The sequence below is a fragment of the Podarcis tiliguerta genome, assembly GCF_965153285.1.
Source record: "Podarcis tiliguerta genome assembly, chromosome: 4".
Taxonomy (NCBI): domain Eukaryota; kingdom Metazoa; phylum Chordata; class Lepidosauria; order Squamata; family Lacertidae; genus Podarcis; species Podarcis tiliguerta.
In genome coordinates, this window is record NC_139537.1 from 27,821,705 (window position 1) to 27,842,523 (window position 20,819).

Sequence of the window (20,819 nt, forward strand, 5' to 3'; positions counted from 1 at the left end):
AAAGAATAATCACAACTTAAATGTGAGGAGTGCCAGTTCTATGAAGATGTATATTTTGTTCATTTCTGTTTTCATGGTTACAGACAGTTTTAAGACTGGCATGGCCAATAATCAAATTTATAAGAACATAAGAAAAGCTTTTTGGATCATGCTAGTGGTAAACGGCGTTTCCGTGTGCTGCGCTGGCTCGCCAGATGCAGCTTGTCACGCTGGCCACGTGACCCGGAAGTGTCTGCGGACAGCGCTGGCTCCTGGCCTATAGAGTGAGATGAGCGCACAACCCTAGAGTCTGTCAAGACTGGCCCGTACGGGCAGGGGTACCTTTACCTTTTAGTGGCCCATTTAGTCCAGCATCCTGTCAGTGCATAAAACTGACAGGTAAACAACAATAATTGTAACAAGCCCAGAAATCAACAACAGAAATGGCAGTCCATACAGCAGCAACAAAAATATATTATACTATGTAATATTCTGAATATGCAAGGAAATTACCTTCCCACACCAAAACCAGTCATATGTTAACAAAAATAGAGACACTGGCCTGGTTTGAGTGATGTTTTATGGCCTACATAGCCAGCAATGGGCATCAGGACCAAGTGCTTCCTTTCTGTCTTGCATTAAACCTGAGTTCTCAGTTACGTCCAAATCAGGGAACTCTAGTTAAATGCAGTTAAATACAAACAACCAATATAAAAACAATTCAGAAGTAAAACCAACATAACCAAAATAATTTATTACGACTGAATAAAAAGTACATATAAATGAACACTGATATGAAATCTTTAACAGGCTTATTCTGATATTTTAAGTTACTTTATTCCAGTTTTTAATAGCAGTTAAATCCGAGTTCCCCACTTCAGATGTAACAGGGAACTGTGGTTTAATACAACCCAGAAATGAAGGTGAGAAGGAGCACTGCCAATTCCCAGCTTTATGAACCACAGTTTATGAAGCCTGGAGCAACTATGCTAAGCAGGCCCTTGAAAGTTTGCCTTCAATAGTGTATTTATGTAAAGTTACATAGACTCCTTTACCTGAGCTGGTGGATGCTGGAGATTTGCTGCGTCTAGACGGACCAGGACTCTTGGTAGTGCTCCTACGTGGTGTTGAAGCTATTTTGGTATAGGAAGTGGATTTCACTACCCGACATTCTGAAAGACAAAGAAACACCATTCAATTAGCAAATTGTGGGCAGAACATGCATGATTATTTGCCTTTAAATTCCTTCATAAAGAAATATACACAAGTATCCTAGTCTCCAGTGGATAATTAACTGTTAAATCAAGAATAGACAACAGGATGACCTCCACATGTTCATGAACTCCAACTCCCTTCATTCCTGAACACTGGTTATATTGGCTGGGTCTGATAGGAGTTGTAATCCAGCAACTACTGGAGGGCAACAAGATGGCTACCCATGTTAAACAGTGACTACTTGTACATCATATCATGATGCAGCTTGCTTTTAAAATATACTCCCCCATCGCCAACACTCTGCATTGTAATCTTGTGTCAGTGGATGATACTAAATGTCTGTCATACCTAGATAATGTTGGGAATCTGAGGTGAGATACCCATGCAGTGGAAGTTGTGTCCAGTTCCAGTCACTACACAGAGGCAGCTTAAGGTCCAAAACAGTTTACTGCTGCAGAAGATAAGGCTCAATAAAACAGTTCCTGATATTGTTACATCCAACTTGTAGACTTTTGCAGATATAAACATGCAAGTACAAAGTATCTCTGTTGTTCTGGCAATTCAAGATGGAACACAGACAGACTCACTCTCTTCACAAGACTGACCCCGACACACACAGCACAAGACCCCAGACAGATGAGCTGACATGCCTTCATCACTTATATAGTCGGCACTGGGCCATTACCATAACAACTGGATGGGCTGACACTATACCTGTTGGCTTTGCTCATTCATGGAGTGATTTATGCTCATGAAGAAAATTAATCATTTCCCTATGATGCCGCTTTAAACAGTCATGGATTCCCACAAAGTATTCCTGGAACTGTGGTTTGTTAAAGGTGCCGAGAGTTGTTAGGAGACCCCTCTTCCACTCAGAGAGCTACAATTCCCAGCAGTCAGTTCTGATTTTTGAGAAAGTGTTTAGGCCACATAAGATGATGCAGGTTCCTATCTGCAAATCAGTCATGAGTGGCTTGAAGAAAAATGAAACAGGTTTGTTGCCTTTACATAATTCTCTGGTGAACTGCAGCTTACAGCAGAGCACACAGAATTTATCACGGGCAGAAGGAAACACTCTAGTTCTTCCTAAGAGAAATCAGTAAAATCAATGTGTCTATGAAACTGCCATCCCATGCGAGACTAAGATGTTCAGGTTAGAATTTACGTATGCATACACAGCTCTGTGTTATGCCTGAAAATGGCTCTTGGACTGAGAATTTGAGAAATGAAGTGTCCATTAAATCCAACATATTGCAGTCATGATGAAAATTAAAAATAAATCAGCAGACAAATCAGGTAAAACAGCAAGAAGAAAATGAAATATGGGTATTTGGCAAGATGGTATTTAAATGAAATGTTGTGTACTGCCAAGGGAACCTTCGGTTTGAAGGGTGGGTTTTAATAATACTGATGATGATGATGATATGGAAATATATATGTATGCTAGCCTTCAGGGGAGGATCTACCGGTCTGGGCTTACTAGGCACTCTGGTTGAAGTTTCACAAGTTCAATTTTTGAAAGCTCAACTCCATCTTGGAGAGCATCTCCAGCTTGACCCCTGAAGGTTGCTGCTATGACTTATCATCTCCAACTGACCAGCACTCTCTGCTTTGATCAGGACACCTCCTGGATGAGAAAACCATCAAAGCTATCCACTCCTGGTGCTGAATCAAGGACCGGTTTATCTGTGACCTGTGCTCTGACTGACTGAAAGAGTGCCAGCCATTGCTCAGTCCAACATGGGTAGGAATCCCTTAAAAATGGGCTCTGGTATGAAGCCCTGTCTCCATCACACCACGGAATCCTTCACCTCAGGGTCCATCGTCCATCAACAATCATAAAACCCCCCTGCAATTTAGTACCTATGCTATATTATTCATGAGGAGACCAGAAAACTGTCTATAAGTAATTAAAGCAGCTAAAGAGCTCCTTTATTTCCTAGTCTGCTTTGTCCATTTGTGATACTCATATACTCTTCACCTGGATAAATCAGCACACAACGGTCATGATCAGACCAAGATAGAGCTTTATTCCTGTCCGCAATTGCAGGCAACTGTATTATGACTTGATTGTGCAAAACTGTATTTAAGTTGCACCTCAGCTCATGGAGAAATGGAGTTCCTTTTATGTATCAGAAGCACTAAATTCCCTACTGATTAGGACACCCAGGCCTGTGTTCTAGAATCTAGATAATAAACAGATGCTGACCTAAAATAGTTGTGTGGCTTCCTGTCTCACCTACCAGAGGCGAGCTCTTCTCTGCTCCTGCGGGCTGTACCTTGACACCACACATGTGGTAGCTGGATCTCAAAGGCTCCAGAATGCCTTTGTTTTGCTAAGTGGCTTGTTAAACAAAATTACCTATAAAATTATGAGCAGATGGTGCATCACTCCAGTGCATACTTGATGCATCTGCAAAAAGGATAAGTAGTTCTGTTTGAAAGGCATAACTTTGCTTGTAGAAGGGTACTAGCATTCCTCTGTTTGAGATACTGTTAATAGGGTAGATGGAAAGAAGTAGGTTTCTGCAGTTGTGAATATATTTTAATTAGCATGTTATATTAGTAGCAAAGCTATCTGTGGCCAAAAACTAGAAAAACACACAACTGCATATTGGACAAATAAACACTGTGAGTCACAGAAATCAAGCAAACTATAGCTGAACAGCCCCAAAAAGTGTTTGAAAAGTTGACTTCCTTTTTTAAACTTTCTGACTAGTTATCTGTCAGTTTGCATTTTTTGGTGAAGAAATTATTGCTCTGATGTGTAGAGATCTTTCCTGTTCTAATTCATTCAAGAGGGTTCTGGAAGCTTCTTTGCGTGATGTAAGCTAGTGCAAGCTGGAAGTTTCCAGCCCACAAGTTAAGTTTCTATTCTGCCTAGAAAACAGGCAGGAGGTTCCTGATGTTTGGGTTATTCCTTCAGAGAAGCTGAACAGCTGGTTTGGACTGGTTCTGTTATCTTTTTCACATAAGCTCATGCTGACTATAATAACAGGCCAGAAGGAGCCTGAGTTTCACTTTCTGTCTTTCTTTCCTTCTGGTGTGGTGTTCTGTACAAAGTATACTTAGTGTTCAGGTTTAAGTCTTATTATAAGTTATTGTAAGTTTAGGTTAAGTCAGCTACAACTGCATTTCTTATGGACAGTGCCAATTTGTGACCATTATGCTCATTTACCTTCAGTAACAGTAGTATACTCTGCTGGAAGAAATACAATTGCCTATTATGGGGGGAATCCTGCAATGTGCTAAGTCTTTTACTCTGCAAACTATATGTTGGAGTTCTGCTCTGGATCAATATTGAGTAGAATTCTTAACATTATTTACTATATATTTTCGATAGTTGTTCATCTGTTCACTATGCATTTGAACACCATGTACATTTGGATATCATAACCAATTTTTGCATGATGGCTCCTGAAATCAAGGAACAGGTTTTCAGCTACGTTTATTTAGATACAATGGCAATTTTTTTTGATGAAGATGGTGGACTGACCCTTTCAAAGCTGCACTGATTTCCTTGAGCTCCCAAGCAATGTTGGGCATGAGAGTGGTAGCAGACAATCAAGGTCAAGACTGGATAAACATTAAATAAGATATATGCTTAGATCCAATTTATTGAGACTGCATAGCAAGTACAGTTATTATTGTGGGGAATTATAAGCAGTGTTGTCAAGTGATCTGTTTGGGAATCTGAACCTCAAGCAATACTACAGATAGCAGTTGTATCAGAGGAAAAGAAACTCTAACCTTAACTTCCTGCAATCACAAAGCTATCAGTTGGCTCTCACACATAAAATACGTTAAAAGGATCCAGGGTCCCCTCCTCTTCTCCTGAACCATTTTTTTCAATAAATCACAGTTTCCAGTCTACTGCCCACCTGCCCCAGCAGCATTGCTGACAACGATGCATATAGACAAATTGAAGAGAGAAGGAAGTCTCCACCCCCACACTCTGATAAGGTGGACAGTGGTCAGGAATAGGGGAATGAGCAGAACACCCTTCCGCTCCAGATTGGAGCAACAATAGTTGAGCAAAGTTTAGACTGAAGGGGACAGGAAGTTTCATAGTAGTTGAAGAGCAAGATTTAATTACATGCTAGCAAAATTTACAATACAAAGGACTTACAGAAAAACTTGAAATAATACAGATGCTAAATAATAATCAGTCTATTGATTCAACCGCATGAAATAAAAAACAAATGAATCAGGCTGCAAAACAGTAATTTCCTGCATTATCTCATAATGCTGACCTTGTAAAGGACACAAGTTCAAACGTGTTAGATCACTGAAGGCTTTTCCCTAAAAAATAAAGATGATAAAAAATACATAGCAAAGGCAACAGACAGAAAATATGTCAATATGGTGTCAGTGCTAGCAAAAAAATAATGAAAACAGAAGAAAAAGGAGAATGCACTCCAACACTGCAAAGTTTTTGAAAAAGCTTTAAAATGCAGAGTAATTTCTAAAATGCTTAAAATCAACTAACCTTGCTCTCTGCATTGCCCTCATCTGAAATCTTTCAGTCCTGTAGTATCATCTGTCTAACAGACTATATACTGTAAAGTAAGCAGAATCAAACTATGGTGGAGGAAGTTAGAAGTGAACAGCCCTAGCAGATTTAGATCCCCCGCCTTTCTAGAAGTGTTATCTGAGTTACCAGTGGAACCAAATGCTTATTTGTAAACCAGATCATACCTTGTCACAGAACATTTGCTCTGCTAAAGCCTAATCCTCATCTTTTTTCTTTCCTTTTTCTGTTTTGTGAAGTTGTTTGTGTGGCAGGGATTAATTTTTGGAATCTCCCCAAGGTTATTAAAAACCTATTTCTGAAAGATGGAGACTTTCTCTTGGTTCTGAAAATGTCTGTAGTACAAAGATAAGCCATACAGAGGATCAGAAATGTCTCTGGTTGCTGGAAAGTCATTTTATTCAAAGTATTGGGATGCCATCTCTGCTATTGTTGAGATGGCATCAATATCAATTCTGCAGCATTTGCAGACCCTGAAGGGCAATAAAAATAAACTATTATGGCAACAACTTTTTACTTTTTAATTGTGAAGAGTAATTGGTTGGGAACAAAAGAGATCCCCGCCATTCTAGGGGTTTTTTTTTGTTTTTTAAGCATGCTTTTAATTAAAATATGGTTTCTTAGCAAACTGTTGTTTAATTGTTTGTAATAAGGCTGTCAGCTTTTGACATAAAATATTCTTGGACGTGAGAAGGAACCTGGAAGTCAAGGATGCCGGGTCAAAATTTGGAGCTCAGAACACTTCCAGGCTAGAATCCAACGTTAAAGTTCTTTACCCACCCATATTGTCCTGCTTTAAAACAATAACAACAACCTAAAGGGTGGGGGCGCTGGCCTTGTTCCTTGCTTTTCTGGGCATTGATCCACAAGCAAGGAAAAAAATCAGGCTGGTTTGCACTCCCCCCCCCCCCGGCCTCAACTGCTGACGCCATGCTATTGTTGTCCTTACTACCAACCTTCCAATAAGACTTGAAAGAACACATTTTATTGACCTGCAAGAGGAACAGAAGCCATAAATGACTCACAGCCCAATTCTGTTCCTTTATTTCTGCAAACATTGCATTGAAGCTGGACTGCTGAGAGTAGAGAGGAAGCAGGGTCACTGCTACTTCACTTACATGAACCCTGTGTGCCATTTCCATGGGGGTTATCACTCAAATCAGGCCGACTCTGCTTCACTTGTCTATCAAAGGATGCTGGCTTACCCCCATTTAGCCAAACACACAACATTATGAGCCTGAATTCAGCAGTGTTTGTTTATTCCTATGGGCTTCAAATTATCTATCAGTGCTAGTGGAAGTGGTCAACTCATGCACACATCTGTTCAGCTCATACTTGCTTCATTTTGTGAGTTCATTTCTCTCTCCCCCCCCCCCTAATGTAAGCCAGTAAGGTGAGGGAGAAAGCAGCAATTGCTACTTTACCTTGGCGGGACAGGGAGTCGGAAGTTCAGGCAAACAGAGCAAGGAAAAACCTAGGCAAGGCAGGGATTCAAGGACATAATTTCCCTGAATATCAGTTGCTGGGAATCACAGATGGGGAGAGTGCTGTTGCACTCATGTCCAGCGTCCAGACTTCCCACATGCATCTGGTCGGCCACTATCAGAACAGGATGCTGAACTTAGCGATGCCAGTTACAGCAGGCTCATCCTATGTTCTTAAGGATTTGGGATTCAAACAGCACCCTGGACAGCTGCGTAGAACTTGAGTGTTCTTTCAGCACCAGGCAGACTGAGTCTTAAATACAGTGGTACCTCTGGCTGTGAACGGCATCCGTTCCGGAGGCCCGTTCGCAACCTGAAAGGAATGCAACCGGTGTCTGCGCATCTGCGGGCCACGATTTGCCGCTTCTGTGCATGCGCATGACATCATTTTGCACGTCTGCACATGCGTGAGCGGCGAAACCCGGAAGTAACCCTTTCCGGTACATCCGGGTTGCCACGGGACGCAACCTGAAAACACTCAACCTGAAACAAACGTTACATGAGGTATGACTGTACAAGCGCAGTACCATTTTAGGGGGCTAGCTTTGTGTCTGTAGTTAAAGAGGCCTAGTTTTGACATTACTGACTCTGGAGGATATGGGGAGACTGTAATTCTGCTAGGGATGGAGATCTCCGTGTCAGAGGAGGGCAATGTGATCTTCTTGGGGTGAAAAGGTACTGGCATAACAGGTTCCTTGCATGCATGCATTTCTGGAGCTGGCTCTGCAGACAGTCCTCTATCCCAGTGCAGTCCCTCTTACGAATCCCTGGTCTCACCCCCCAAAAAGGTGGGGAGGCATGACAGCTACTGAAGTAATCACAAGCAGCACCCAGTTTAGGTTAGTGATGTCATTGGCCCACACCCACAAGTTGCACTGCTACCCACTCCCCAACAGGGCACCTAAAAGGTAAAGGTACCCTTGACTGTTAGGTCCAGTTGTGGACAACTCTGGGGTTGCGGCACTCATCTCGCTTTATTGGCCAAGGGAGCCGGCATACAGCTTCCGGGTCATGTGGCCAGCATAACTAAGCCGCTTCTGGTGAACCAGAGCAGCGCACGGAAATGCCGTTTACCTTCCCGCCAGAGCGGTACCTATTTATCTACTTGCACTTTGAGGTGCTTTCGAACTGCTAGGTTAGCAGGAGCAGGGATCGAGCAATGGGAGCTCACCCTATCGCGGGGATTCGAACCAGCAACCTTCTGATCAGCAAGCCCAAGAGGTTCAGTGGTTTAACCCACAGTGCCACATGCATCCCACACAGGGCACCTGCACAAATGCTATATGTATTCTTCCTTAATAAGTGCCAGGTCACACTGCACAGCAGCAGTGGCTATTTACGTATTACGTGTAAGCAAACACACACAAACAGTTATCAAATTCAGGAACAAAGGCTGGACATGCTTCCTGATAACATGAGAACTACAACTATTTTATATACTGTGTTCATGAAGGATCATGACTGCACAGCTCTATTGCATGTTAGTATGACCTGATGCGTAACAATGTGAATTTGTGCTATGGCAGGGAGCCACACAAACCCACAGAGCCTTTGGGAAGCTGAACATCATAGCACTCAGCAATTAACATCCTGTGGATAGCTCAGTCAGTTGAGCATGAGATTCTCAATCTCAGGTTCATGGGGCCAAACCACACATTGGGCAAATGATTCCTGCATTGCAGGGGGTTGGACTAGATAATCCTCAGGATTCCCTTCCAACTCTATGATGCTAGGATCTTGTGGACAGCAGTGCACAGTATTTGACAACAGGTGCTCCCTGCCCCACAGGGCTCCTGCAGCAACAGGCATTTCTTTCCTGAAGCTACGGCATAGCAGCAGGGAACCATGAGCAATCGTATATTATTATGCTATATATATGAAGTGCAACAATTAGTCATCGCACTAAAACATTTTTAGTCAGAAAGAACCTTACGTCCCAGTGTCTGCTTAATAGCTGCATACTTCATACTTTAAGGATGATGAGAGGGGAAATGGCATGTCAAAACCCTAAACATACTCGTTAGGGTAAGTAATGAGGGTAAGAGTGCTTTCTATTGGATTATTTCAAATAGTTGTGCCTGATGTGTGCAGCCCATTTATTTCAACGGGAGTTTTCAGGAGAAGCTACTAAAGCAGGTATCAACAAACCACTCATCAGTGCCAGACAGAAGAAGCATTAGGTGAAAGCTTGTTCATATATCCCATCTGTGCTAATCAGCTAGAGCAAGCAGAAAAGTCCATGTTAAAACAAGACTGAGGGAATGAATGGTGGAGATTGAGTCTCTCTTTTGATCTGCAACCCTTGAAGGAACTGGTAAATGTTAGAATGGAAAGTGTATTTGCTATCACAAGGGACTAAATTCAAATAAAGATTTTTTTATTTTATTTTTAACAAAGAGGGACTGAGAAAATGAAACAGAGAGGAAGGATACTTCTATTCTTTGCTTGCATAGGCTTCCTATTTCAGGCCACCAGTTTAATGAATAAAGTTTCTTTGTAAAACTGTTTGTATTGTGAACAGTCAGTGAACTATTCTTACTTACAGTAGGGTCTGCATAGTTGTGTCCACAATGCAGAACACCTTCTAATGCAGGAAGAGTCATAAGTTACAATAGCAGCCATGATACAGAATGAGAAGATTCGCTTTAAAACGGATGATGTCTTTCTGTAAGAAAAACTGGAGCTAAGCTTCAGGGGGAAAAGTTGGCAAAAGTCAGTGTTCCCTTTGAAGCTGGCGACCTTCCACAAAATGAGTCACTGCCATCAGCAAAGCATGTTATGCCTGGCAGAGTAGTTCACAAATTTACTAGCTACGCAAGATGTCTTTTTGTGAATTAAATGGGTGCTTTTGCAGCAGGAAGTGATGCTTGACCAAGAAAACTCTTGGCTCAACCCTTTTATTGCACTTTAAAGCGTAAAAAAAATCATAGGAATTATACTTGGGTTTCTATACATTATATTAAATGAGAGCAAGACTGTACTTTGGAAAGATAATATGAGTATGGATTTATGTTAGGTGAACTAATGAAAATTGTGATATTCCCCATCCTTTTTGCTATTCCAATGCCCTTGCCACAAGCATTATTCTAGAGCTGAAACTAATTTGGGGGGATTCATTTCAAGCTTAATGCCCCCATGCCCACCTAGCATTTCTAGTTACTCATATTGTTTGATGGATACTGTATGCATTTGAACAGTTGCAGAATAATAAATAAGACAATGTCCCAAAATTCTACCAAGCTTAATTTCCCCTCTTCCTCCAAATAACAAAGGAAATTATGGGTTGTATCCAATTAAGTTCTACCCAAAGTAGCTTCACTGAAATTAATACACCTAAATGAGTCAGGTTCCTTTATTTCAGTGGGTCTACTCTGAGCAAGGGACGCGGATGGCGCTGTGGGTTAAAACCACCGAGCCTAGGTCAGAAGGTCGGCGGTTCGAATCCCCGCGACAGGGTGAGCTCCCGTTGCTTGGTCCCTGCTCCTGCCAACCTAGCAGTTCAAAAGCACGTCAAAGTGCAAGTAGATAAATAGGTACCATTCTGGTGGGAAGGTAAACGGCATTTCCATGCGCTGCTCTGGTTCGCCAGAAGCGGCTTAGTCATGCTGGCCACATGACCCAGAAGCTGTACGCCGGCTCCCTTGGCCAATACAGCGAGATGAGCGCCGCAACCCCAGAGTCGGCCACAACTGGACCTAATGGTCAGGGGTCCCTTTGCCTTTACTTTACGCTGAGCATAACTAGCATTGGATATATCTGTTTTGCTATAGAATAATACTTTCCTTCTGTTTCTTTTTCCTTTCTATTTGTCTTTTAGTCATTGTTAGTTCTTAAGCATTTCATTTTTGGTTCCTTTTCATTAGTGTGGCTTACTGGTATTGGATGAAATAATACAAATTGGCTTTGCCTACTTTATTTTTCTTTTGTCACAACTTTGGCAGAAGTAACAGTGTGAATCTGGAAAATGACACCGTTAATTTGTGAGGATGGGAAGCTGTCCAGAAAGTTCATCTCAGGCGAGCTTGGGGAAAGTATGACAGCTCTTGGGGGAGCGTACACCCTGCAGAGCCAAAGATGCCTAAAATTTTGCTGACCATTTCACGCCTGCCTCTTCAAGAAGAAAAAGTTCTCTGCATCCATCAATTCCAATTGGCTGGCAATCAGTTTGCCTTTCAGCTTTCTTATTGTTCAGTAAGTAGATTCAGGTAGCCATTTTTAACCCACTATGCGGGAATGGTCCATCGATCCAAGGTATTGCACTGCCTGAGGTGAAGGACAAGATGGTGCCCACTTCCCATTCCACATACAAAAGCCAACTGCACTGGAAGTTGAATCTCACTTCAACAGTGGTGGTTGAAGAACAACCTCCATTGCACCTGAGGCAGCAAACTAGTTTAGGAAGTTAGGACAGGCCGCATAATGTGCACAATTCTGTCCTCCAACAGAGAGGAAGAGCCTGGGGGATTAGGAAGAAAGGTCCAGAGGTTGCTACTGCTGCCCTTAGCATCTGATGCCTGAGGCAGTTGCTTCACATTGCCTAATGGTAGGGTCAGCTCTGCCCGTATAAGGTGACTTTCCATTTGTATGCCGGTCTTCCAAAATGGTTCAATAAATAGTGATGGTGACTTCACCAGCATGAGCCTGGAGTACTCAAATTAGATGTCTTCTTTTGAAATGGCACCCCTTATAATTTGCATTGAGTGGTAATAATTTCCTTTTCAATATATGGTTCTTTTAAGTAGTTGTGGTTAAGTATCTCACTAAAAGGGGATAGATGTGATGTACATGTATTCAATTGTATATGTATTGCTGTTTATTATAATAATTATTAGTAGTATTAAAATTAAAATTTATATACCACCCTTCATCCATACATCTCGGGGTGGTTCACAGCATAAAAATGGAAGATTAAAAAAAATACAATAAAAACAAGAACAAAACAAAACAATAACCACCCTGCCATACTGTTAAAAGGCCATAGATTGTTTAATCAACCAAAGGCCTGGTTGAAGAGGAACTAAAGGTGTGTGATGAAGGCGCCTTGTGAGAGCATTCCACAAATGAGGAGCCACTACAGCAAGTCCTGTTCTTGTGTTGCCACCCGCTGGAACTCTCATGGGGGAGACATGCGAAGAAGAGCCTCGGAGGATGATCACAGGGTCCAGGAAGATTCATATGGAGAGAGGTACTCCTTGAGGTATTGCAGTCCTGTGCCATTTAAGGCTTTATAGATCAAAACCAGCACTTGGAATTGGGCTTGGATACTAATTGTCAGCCAGTGCAGTTGGGTCAGGATTGGTGTAATATGCTTAAAACATCTTGCCCCAATGAGCAACCTGGCCGCCTAATTCTACACCAGCTGAAGTTTCCGAACTGTCTTCAGAGGCAGCCCTATGTATAACACATTGCAGTAATCTAACCTGGAGGTTACCAGGGCATAGACAACAGTAGGTAGGCTGTCCCTGTCCAGACGCAATTGGGCCACCAGTAGAAGTTGATGGAAGGCACTCCACACCACTGAGGCCACCTGAAGCCTCAAGTGACAGCAAAGGATCTGACTTCTCAAACAGAAATGGAAACAAGAACAGCTATAATAGCAAAATGTAATTATGCAACTACTTAACTCCAAAAGCAAAATTGATTCATTTTAATTAATTTATTTATTTATGTTCAAAATGCAGCCAAATCTAGGGACAGCCACTGCTAAATGATTTTAGAAGACATACATCTTTTTAAGAGTGTACAAGTTGTCTTTGTCTTGCTGCCAACAAATAGCCAGCGGGAAATTCCAGCCAGAAAGCTTCCACAGCTAATAAGAGGCAGCCTAAAAGTAAGACATCACCACAATCCACAGTTTCCTCTAATCACTGCTTTAATATGATGGAAGATTGCTGCTCTGTTATCAGATGATGTTTCATTTATTCGTTTTAATTACTTCATACCATAACTATCTCAAATTTTGCTGCAATGCAGGAGGAAATGAAGGAAAGGAACAAAGCTATAAAACAGACTGCTAATACATCTGTTTCCAGATGGGACTCATTGTGCTTCGGCACATAATAAAAGTGGAGAAAGGCTTCTTCTGCAAATGAGTGACAAAAAATCCCCACGATAAAGGCACGATAAAGGGGGGAAGCAGCAGGTCTTTAAAAAAAATCCGTATTGTGAATACAAGGAGTTTGATTTATCTTCATTACACGCTGAGAATTTTTCAATCCAAAATCCTCATACGAGATAAGCTGCATGTACAGTGACGGAAGGGGGGGGGAAGGAACTTGACAAATTAATGCAATCCAAAGCTCCCACCCCCAACCTCCAGGCCCCCCATGGGAAGGGAAGCCACAGGCCAAAAGGGTAAATTAATCTCCTTGTACCCACATGGCTGCAATCTTACATTTTGCTGCCAGGTTCTCAGAATCAATCACAACATCCACAGGAGCAAAGGAGAGGCTTGGGTGCACAAAATGGATAGAGCAGGCGGTTGGATTTTTTTTTTTTTGCTTTGAAAGGAAGGACTTCACTTTGCCATAAAGATGACATAACTCCATTTCCTCCTTAGTATGGAGGTTCGTGTTGATGTTGGAAATGCGTCCAGACTTCATCACGCTATACCTGGCTGCCACCCACTCCCAGCAGCATTTCAAAGAAGAAGAAGAAGGAGTTTGGATTTGATATCCCGCTTTATCACTACCCTAAGGAGTCTCAAAGCGGCTAACATTCTCCTTTCCCTTCCTCCCCCACAACAAACACTCTGTGAGGTGAGTGGGGCTGAGAGACTTCAAAGAAGTTTGACTAGCCCAAGGTCACCCAGCAGCTGCATGTGGAGGAGCGGGGAAGCTAACCTGGTTCACCAGATTACGAGTCTACCGCTCTTAACCACTATGCCACACTGTTTTAGAGTACCGTATTTTTCGCCCTATAGGACGCACTTTTTCCCCTCCAAAAATGAAGGGGAAATCTGTGTGCGTCCTATGGGGCGAATGCAGGCTTTCGCTGAAGCCTGGAGAGCGAGAGGGGTCGGTGCGCACCGACCCCTCTTGCTCTCCAGGCTTCAGGAAGCTATCCGCAAGTCTTGCAAACCCGGGGGGAGGTCCCGCGGGCTACCAAGGCTTGCGGGCAGCAGCCTGCAGCCCACATGCTCGGGGGACAGCGGGGAGGCGCAGCGCCGCCACCCCGCTATTCCTCGACCTGATCTGGAGGCTGGGGGGGGGGGCGGAGAAGAAAGCTTGCTTCTCCCCCCTGCCAGCCCCACAACCTCGGGGGATAGCGGGGAGGCGGAGCACCGCCACCCAGCTGTTCCCCGATCTGATCTGGAGGCTGGCGGGGGGGAGAAGCAGGCTTGCTGCTCCCCCCTGTCAGCCCCACAACCTCGGGGGATAGCGGGGAGGCGGAGCACCGCCACCCCGCTATTCCCCAACCTGATCTGGAGGCTGGCGGGGGGGGGGGGAGAGAAGCAGGCTTGCTTTTCACCCCTGCCAGCCCCAGAACCTCGGGGGATAGCGGGGAGGCGGAGCACCGCCACCCCGCTATTCCCCAACCTGATCTGGAGGCTGGCGGGGGGGAGAAGCAGGCTTGCTTCTCCCCCCTGCCAGCCCCACAACCTCGGGGGATGGCGGGGAGGCGGAGCACCGCCACCCCGCTATTCCCCAACATGATCTGGAGGCTGGGGGGGGGGAGAAGCAGGCTTGCTTTCCCCCCCTGCCAGCCCCACAACCTCGGGGGATAGCGGGGAGGCGGAGCACCGCCACCCAGCTGTTCCCCGACCTGATCTGGAGGCTGGGGGGGGGAGAAGCAGGCTTGCTTTTCCCCCCTGCCAGCCCCACAACCTCGGGGGATAGTGGGGAGGCGGAGCACCGCCACCCCGCTATTCCCCAACCTGATCTGGAGGCTGGCGGGGGAGAGAAGCAGGCTTGCTTCTCCCCCCTGCCAGCCCCACGACCTCGGGGGATAGCGGGGAGGCGGAGCACTGCCACCCCGCTATTCCCCAACCTGATCTGGAGGCTGGGGGGGGGGAGAGAGAAGCAAGCTTGCTTCTCCCCCCCCCCAGCCCCACAACCACGGGGGACAGCGGGGCAATCCGCTGCCCCACGGAGGCTAGAGCGGCTGTCCCTGAAGGCAGAAGAGGGAGACGGAGTGCTCCGTCTCCCTCTTCTAGCTTGGGTATGCTTGCGCAAACCTGGGGGGGAAATAAAATTTTTTTCCTTGATTTCCCCCCCAAAAAACTAGGTGCGTCCTATGGGCCGGTGCGTCCTATAGGGCGAAAAATACGGTAATTCAGCAGAGCATGCCTGCAGCTCATTCGCCCAGCATTGAACAGACATAGTCAAGCTTCTGAAGATATTGATGCAGCGTTTCAGAACTCTGGATCATAGTTAAACTGCTGTGACTTAAGATAACAGAAGTTATTTTTCTAAGGCCCCTAGACTGGCAGTTTTTCACTTCATTGGCATGGGAGACAAAAAGCTTGAAGATTAGCAACTGAATTAAAAGTATTATAGTATCCAACCTTGTCTCCCCCACCCCTTTGCTGAGTCCAGCACAAAGAAAGCAAAAATGAAGTAAAAAATGTGTGTGAATTTAACCCAAGAACCCCCAATATAGCACCCATGGGTGCACCTGCAGAGGTCTTCGCTGGTGCCCACAAGGTCCCTTTCCCTATGTGAAAATAGCAATGAAAGAAGCAGTCTATTGAAGCCAACAGGACAGTGATATGGGCAGTGCCCATGACAGTTTCTCCAGTTTGAAAATGGAAGGCTCCCAATAGGCAGACAGAGAAGCCTGGAGGGTCACATGTTGGAGCCCAGGCTTCAGGTCCACCAATTAGGACACCAAACGCTCTATATATCTCTTTCAGAATTTCAATCTTAAGTGGCAAAAAAGTGGTTTCTTCCTTTTCCTGGTGCCCTACGAGCAGCAGGATAGTGCACACTTCAAAATCTAGAACAAGAAACATTCCAACCAAGGTTGCAAGCCAAGATCTTAGCCGAGGTAGGCAATGTTCAATTAACAAAATTGCTCTGCATGAAAAAGAAAGAACAGCAATGAGTTTATTTAATTCTAGCTTCATTAAGGAGAAAGGAGGCAAAAATCAATATAATTCTGATTTAAGAAGCATTTTTTTTTCTTGCAGAGCAGCACACATAAATTCTCAGGTGCAAGTCCTTGTCTTTTCTTAACTGCAGAAGAGTCATTCCTATTTAAGAGCATAAAACCTTTTAAAATATTCAGTGCTTTTGTTAATGGGAGCAGGGACTAGATTAGTACCGTAAAGGTTAACCTTTCCAATAAAATAAGCTGCAATACATAGTTTTAATTCTTCATTTTATTCACTTTTGAAACTGGGGTGGCTAACCTGCAACTCCAGATGTTGTTAACCCCTGACCGCATCACCATCTTTTTCAGAAATGATGGAGTAAATGAACAGGGACATAAGACCTTAAGAGGAGTCTTCTGGATCAGGCCAAGGACCTATCTAGCTGAGCATTGTGTTCCCACAGTCACTGCCATTCAGATGCATTCTGTCTCTGACAGTGGAGGCAGAGCACAGGCATAATGGCTAATAGCCATTGATAGCCCTCTCCTCCACTAATTTTTCTAATCCTCCTTAACACTCACCTTTTAAGTTGGCGCCATCATTGCTTCTTGTGAGAGCAATTTCCATAGTTTAACTATGCATGTAGGAACAATTACTTTCCTTCGTCCTGAATCTTCCACAAGTTCTAGTGTTATGAAATATTTACTTTCTCCACCTTCTTCACATCCTGCATATTTTTATACACCTCTATTATGTCTCCTCTTACTTGCCTTTTCTCTAAACTAAAAAGTCCCAAAATTTGTAACCTTTCCTCATAGCGGAGTTGCTCCTTCCCCTTGATTATTCCGGCTGCTCTTTTCTGAACCTTTTCCGGCCCTAAAATATCCTTTTATGAAGTGAAGCAAACAGAACTGTTGTCCAAATGTGGTCACACTATAGATTAGTATAATGGCATTATGACATCTAGAATGCAAAAGTTTAGCCATCACCGGTTTAAAAGCATTCAAACCGTCACCCCAATCCATCAAGACAGGTGACATGCAAAAGTAGGCTTGATCATTCATATCGCCACTTAGGTCAGGAACTGAGTGCACAATTTTTTCTGGAGTGAGATATGCACATTTAGCTTGATAGCACTGACGTCATGCACAGCATCAAACAAATAGTCAAGGAGGAAGTCCAGGGTCCTACTCAGCTGACAGAACAGGAGCAGGGCTGGCTAACCACATTTTGAAGTAAAGTGAAGGAATACACATTACCCTCTAGAATAAGACTGTTATAGCCCGTGTCTAAAATTACGTAACTGCAGCACTCTTAGATGGTCTAATTTTTGACAATGATAGTCTGTGCCCAGAATGAGGGACTCCATTCTGGTCTTAGAAAGACAATGGGAGAAGCCTCTGTCAGATGAAGAATGTTCTATAAAACTCTATCTATGCAACACAAGATCATCACCCTCTGGTATGCATTTTGTCTCCATATTTAATCCTTGACTTCCTTTGGTCACTTGCTAACCTGGAAGATCATGCCCTAGGACTCCTGCTAGGGAAGGAGATGACAGGAATTGCCTTCAGATGCACATTTATTTATTTTTTGCTTTAAAAGTTAAACATGCATAACAACAGAACTATTACTGAAGCATGTTTAATCTTCTTGTATTGTTAGAATATGGTGACATTATTATTGACAAGCACTGGGCTCTGCAAACATTCAGTGCATTTTTTGTGCAGAGTGCTGGATGTTGTCATTCAAGTTCATCCAGTTTTGGGGTTTAATCTGCTGCAGGCTGAAGCTGGCACATTTAAGTTACCCAGTTAAGACAGATTATCTGTTTAGTTTAATGCTAAACTGTAGTTAGTTAAAAATGGAAGTGAAAGCTTCCAACCGCTTTGCAGCTGCACCAGAGGAGGGAAGGAATGAGGGATAGCTGACGAGTCTCAGGCTCATTCACATAACTCTAAACCACAGTTTACTGTTACATTTGAATGAGGCCAGTGTGTGTGGTTACAGCTTTTCAGTTTTGAAAACCCTCTTGCAGATGAATCCCAAGCTTCTTTTGGAAACAGCATTTTGAGGCCGGGATGAGCAAAGGGTACCTCTAGCGGCAGATTTCTGAAAAACATGTGTTTCTATTTCTAAATGTTATCACTGACTTTGAGCCAAATAAATATACAGCAATCAAAATGACTATAAAATTAAATTAGAGCCACATTAATTCTTGCCTAGGGAAGCCAACTTGTCAAGATATTACAGAGAAATGAAGTGGGTATAAAGTAGCCATAAAAGGTGGTTTCCCCTTAAATTCTATTGCCGGTTAGTCAGCTACTAAAAGGAGTATCTGCTGTATCTGCTTCACCTTCCCCAACTTTAAAGAACAGCTTTGTGTATTATATATCTATATATTAGGATGATGCCTATTCTGTTCTGGCATAGGGAACCTTTTTCCCAGCTCAAGGGCCACATTCTGTCATACACAAAATTCTGGGAGTCACATGTCAGTGGTGGGTGGAGCTAAAAATGAGTGTCTTATCTTACTGCATTCTGACCAACAAAAGTCAGATGTGGAACACATTTCATCCTCCATCTAGGCCTGAGGAATGGGGAGTGGCCTGAGGAGAGTCCTGGGGACTGGAGAGAGAAGCATGGGCCCATGAACCAAAGCTTGATCCATGAGGCTGAACCAGACTCATGCTCTGACCAGACCTGAGATGGTTGGCATACTAAGTATGAGCATCAAAAGAATACAACCAGTTATACTCCAAGCAAAAGCCAATCAAATAGTGTGGTGCCCTTGGCCTCATCTCAGCCCAAAAGTGTTGACCCCCAAAGGGACCAATCTATTTGGCATCTCTCTTTCAGCTGGCCTTATAAAGTCTTTGGGCTGGTCAAGGCACCACCCACCCAGCTCTTGGAACAGCCTCCTCTAAGCTACAGGTCTCATGACTCAATGACTCAGCAACAAAGAGCTAAGAACAACTCCCCCAGTCCTGCAAGCAGCTACGTCTACAAGTCCAAGTGGGAAGGACTCATAGAGATACAAGGGCAGTCTCTTTTATAAAAATTATATGTGTCCCTGCTTGCTCTTGTCCTCCTTACTAAGATATGTTTGTATTTTATTGACAACGGGAGTTCAGGAATAAGGCAGGACTCCTTAACAAATTCCATCTATCAAATTATTATTATTATTATTATTATTATTTTATTATTATTTTCTATTTTAATAGTGTTGCACGCCACCCTAATCTCTGAGCAGGGTGAGAGTCCAGGGATTCCTGGTGTAGACCCAGGGTTCGGTTTCTGTGGAATGAGGGACAGCGGAGACTGTGGTGTCTTTATTGTATATGGCTTATCTACATATATATATATACAACCTGAGCCTACAATGGATTCCAAAAGAAATCAGGCATGGCTCTGCCGCATAGGCTTCAGATTGCAGCCTGTGTCCAGCTTCTACCTGTCACACACCAACTCTGCCTTTTTCTTTCTAAGTACCGACAAGTTGAGGGAGGTGGGCCCACCCATTTGCCATCTGGCACAGAGCCATACTTAAAGGGTCATTACCTCAACAAGAAGCTAGTCTGGCTATTCCACAAATTGAATCCATGCTGGATCCAGAAATTAGAAAGGGGCTCAGCCATATAGTCTACCGCCCCCCAACTCATAGAAATAGTTTTGGCAATGTTTTTCACTGTTTTACTGATCTTTTAAAACTAATTAATGTTGTTAGCTGCTTCGGGCATGATTCACAGACAGATGGAATATGAATTATTTTCTAATTACTATCTTCAGGATATTTTTAAGAAACAAAAAACAAACCTGAAGTGTTTGCAATTTTGCAAAATAGTAACAAGCATGTCCTCAACCAAGCCAGCTCAGGCCGCCTTCAGAATCAGGTACATGATGTTTCCCCCTAGTATGCTTTCCAGCTCATGAAATTAAGTACATTTCTTATTACCAGCGCGGTGAGAGATTAGTCATCCTGGCAAAAGGTCAAGACAAAGATGGCATCCCAAGTGCCATTTCAAAACTAAAATGAGTACAATAAATCAAAATGAAGCATTGGGGTGGGGTGGAGTCAATGTGTTCAATTGGTAGTATGAAATTTTAATATGGTTGTGGTTTGTAAGTTATCCCAAGAATGACAGTCTTTCAATCCTGCCTCACAGTAAAGATCTTTTTCATTATGTTATGCACAGATCTACAGTATGATGCACACTGAAAGAGGCCTGCCAGGCATGAGGATGGCATCACTGGCAAAGGTTAAAAATATAAGTATCCAAAACACAAAGCAACTGCCAATTGCCTGCAGCAAGAGCCCAAAGAAACAGCAAAACTATTGGGTAGCCATTCCAATTCACTTTGTTTTAAGGGAGATGCCAGGCCTCATAATTCAACTTGCTTCACACCAAAATCTCATCAGTGTGAACCACATAACTATGCAGTCCTTAAGAAGGACTTGGGCGATTCAGAAAAGCCTTCCAGACTGAAAAGCTCTTAAGAATTATGGTGAGAGAAGATGACAAGGTGGGCTCAGAAATATCTACAGCACAGCTACATCATGAACTGCAATAAATCC

General features: G+C 43.4%; 1 protein-coding gene across 4 annotated transcripts in view; it reads right to left on the minus strand.

Moving 5' to 3' along the window:
• Positions 1–20,819, minus strand: part of DCLK1 (doublecortin like kinase 1) — a 203,352-nt gene that overhangs the window by 81,734 nt on the left and 100,799 nt on the right. For all 4 annotated transcript variants that reach the window (XM_083437123.1, XM_083437122.1, XM_083437124.1 and 1 more), the window contains exon 5: positions 1,035–1,151. In XM_083437123.1, the coding sequence (XP_083293249.1) occupies positions 1,035–1,151 (117 nt within the window). The remainder of the gene's footprint in view (positions 1–1,034; positions 1,152–20,819) is intronic.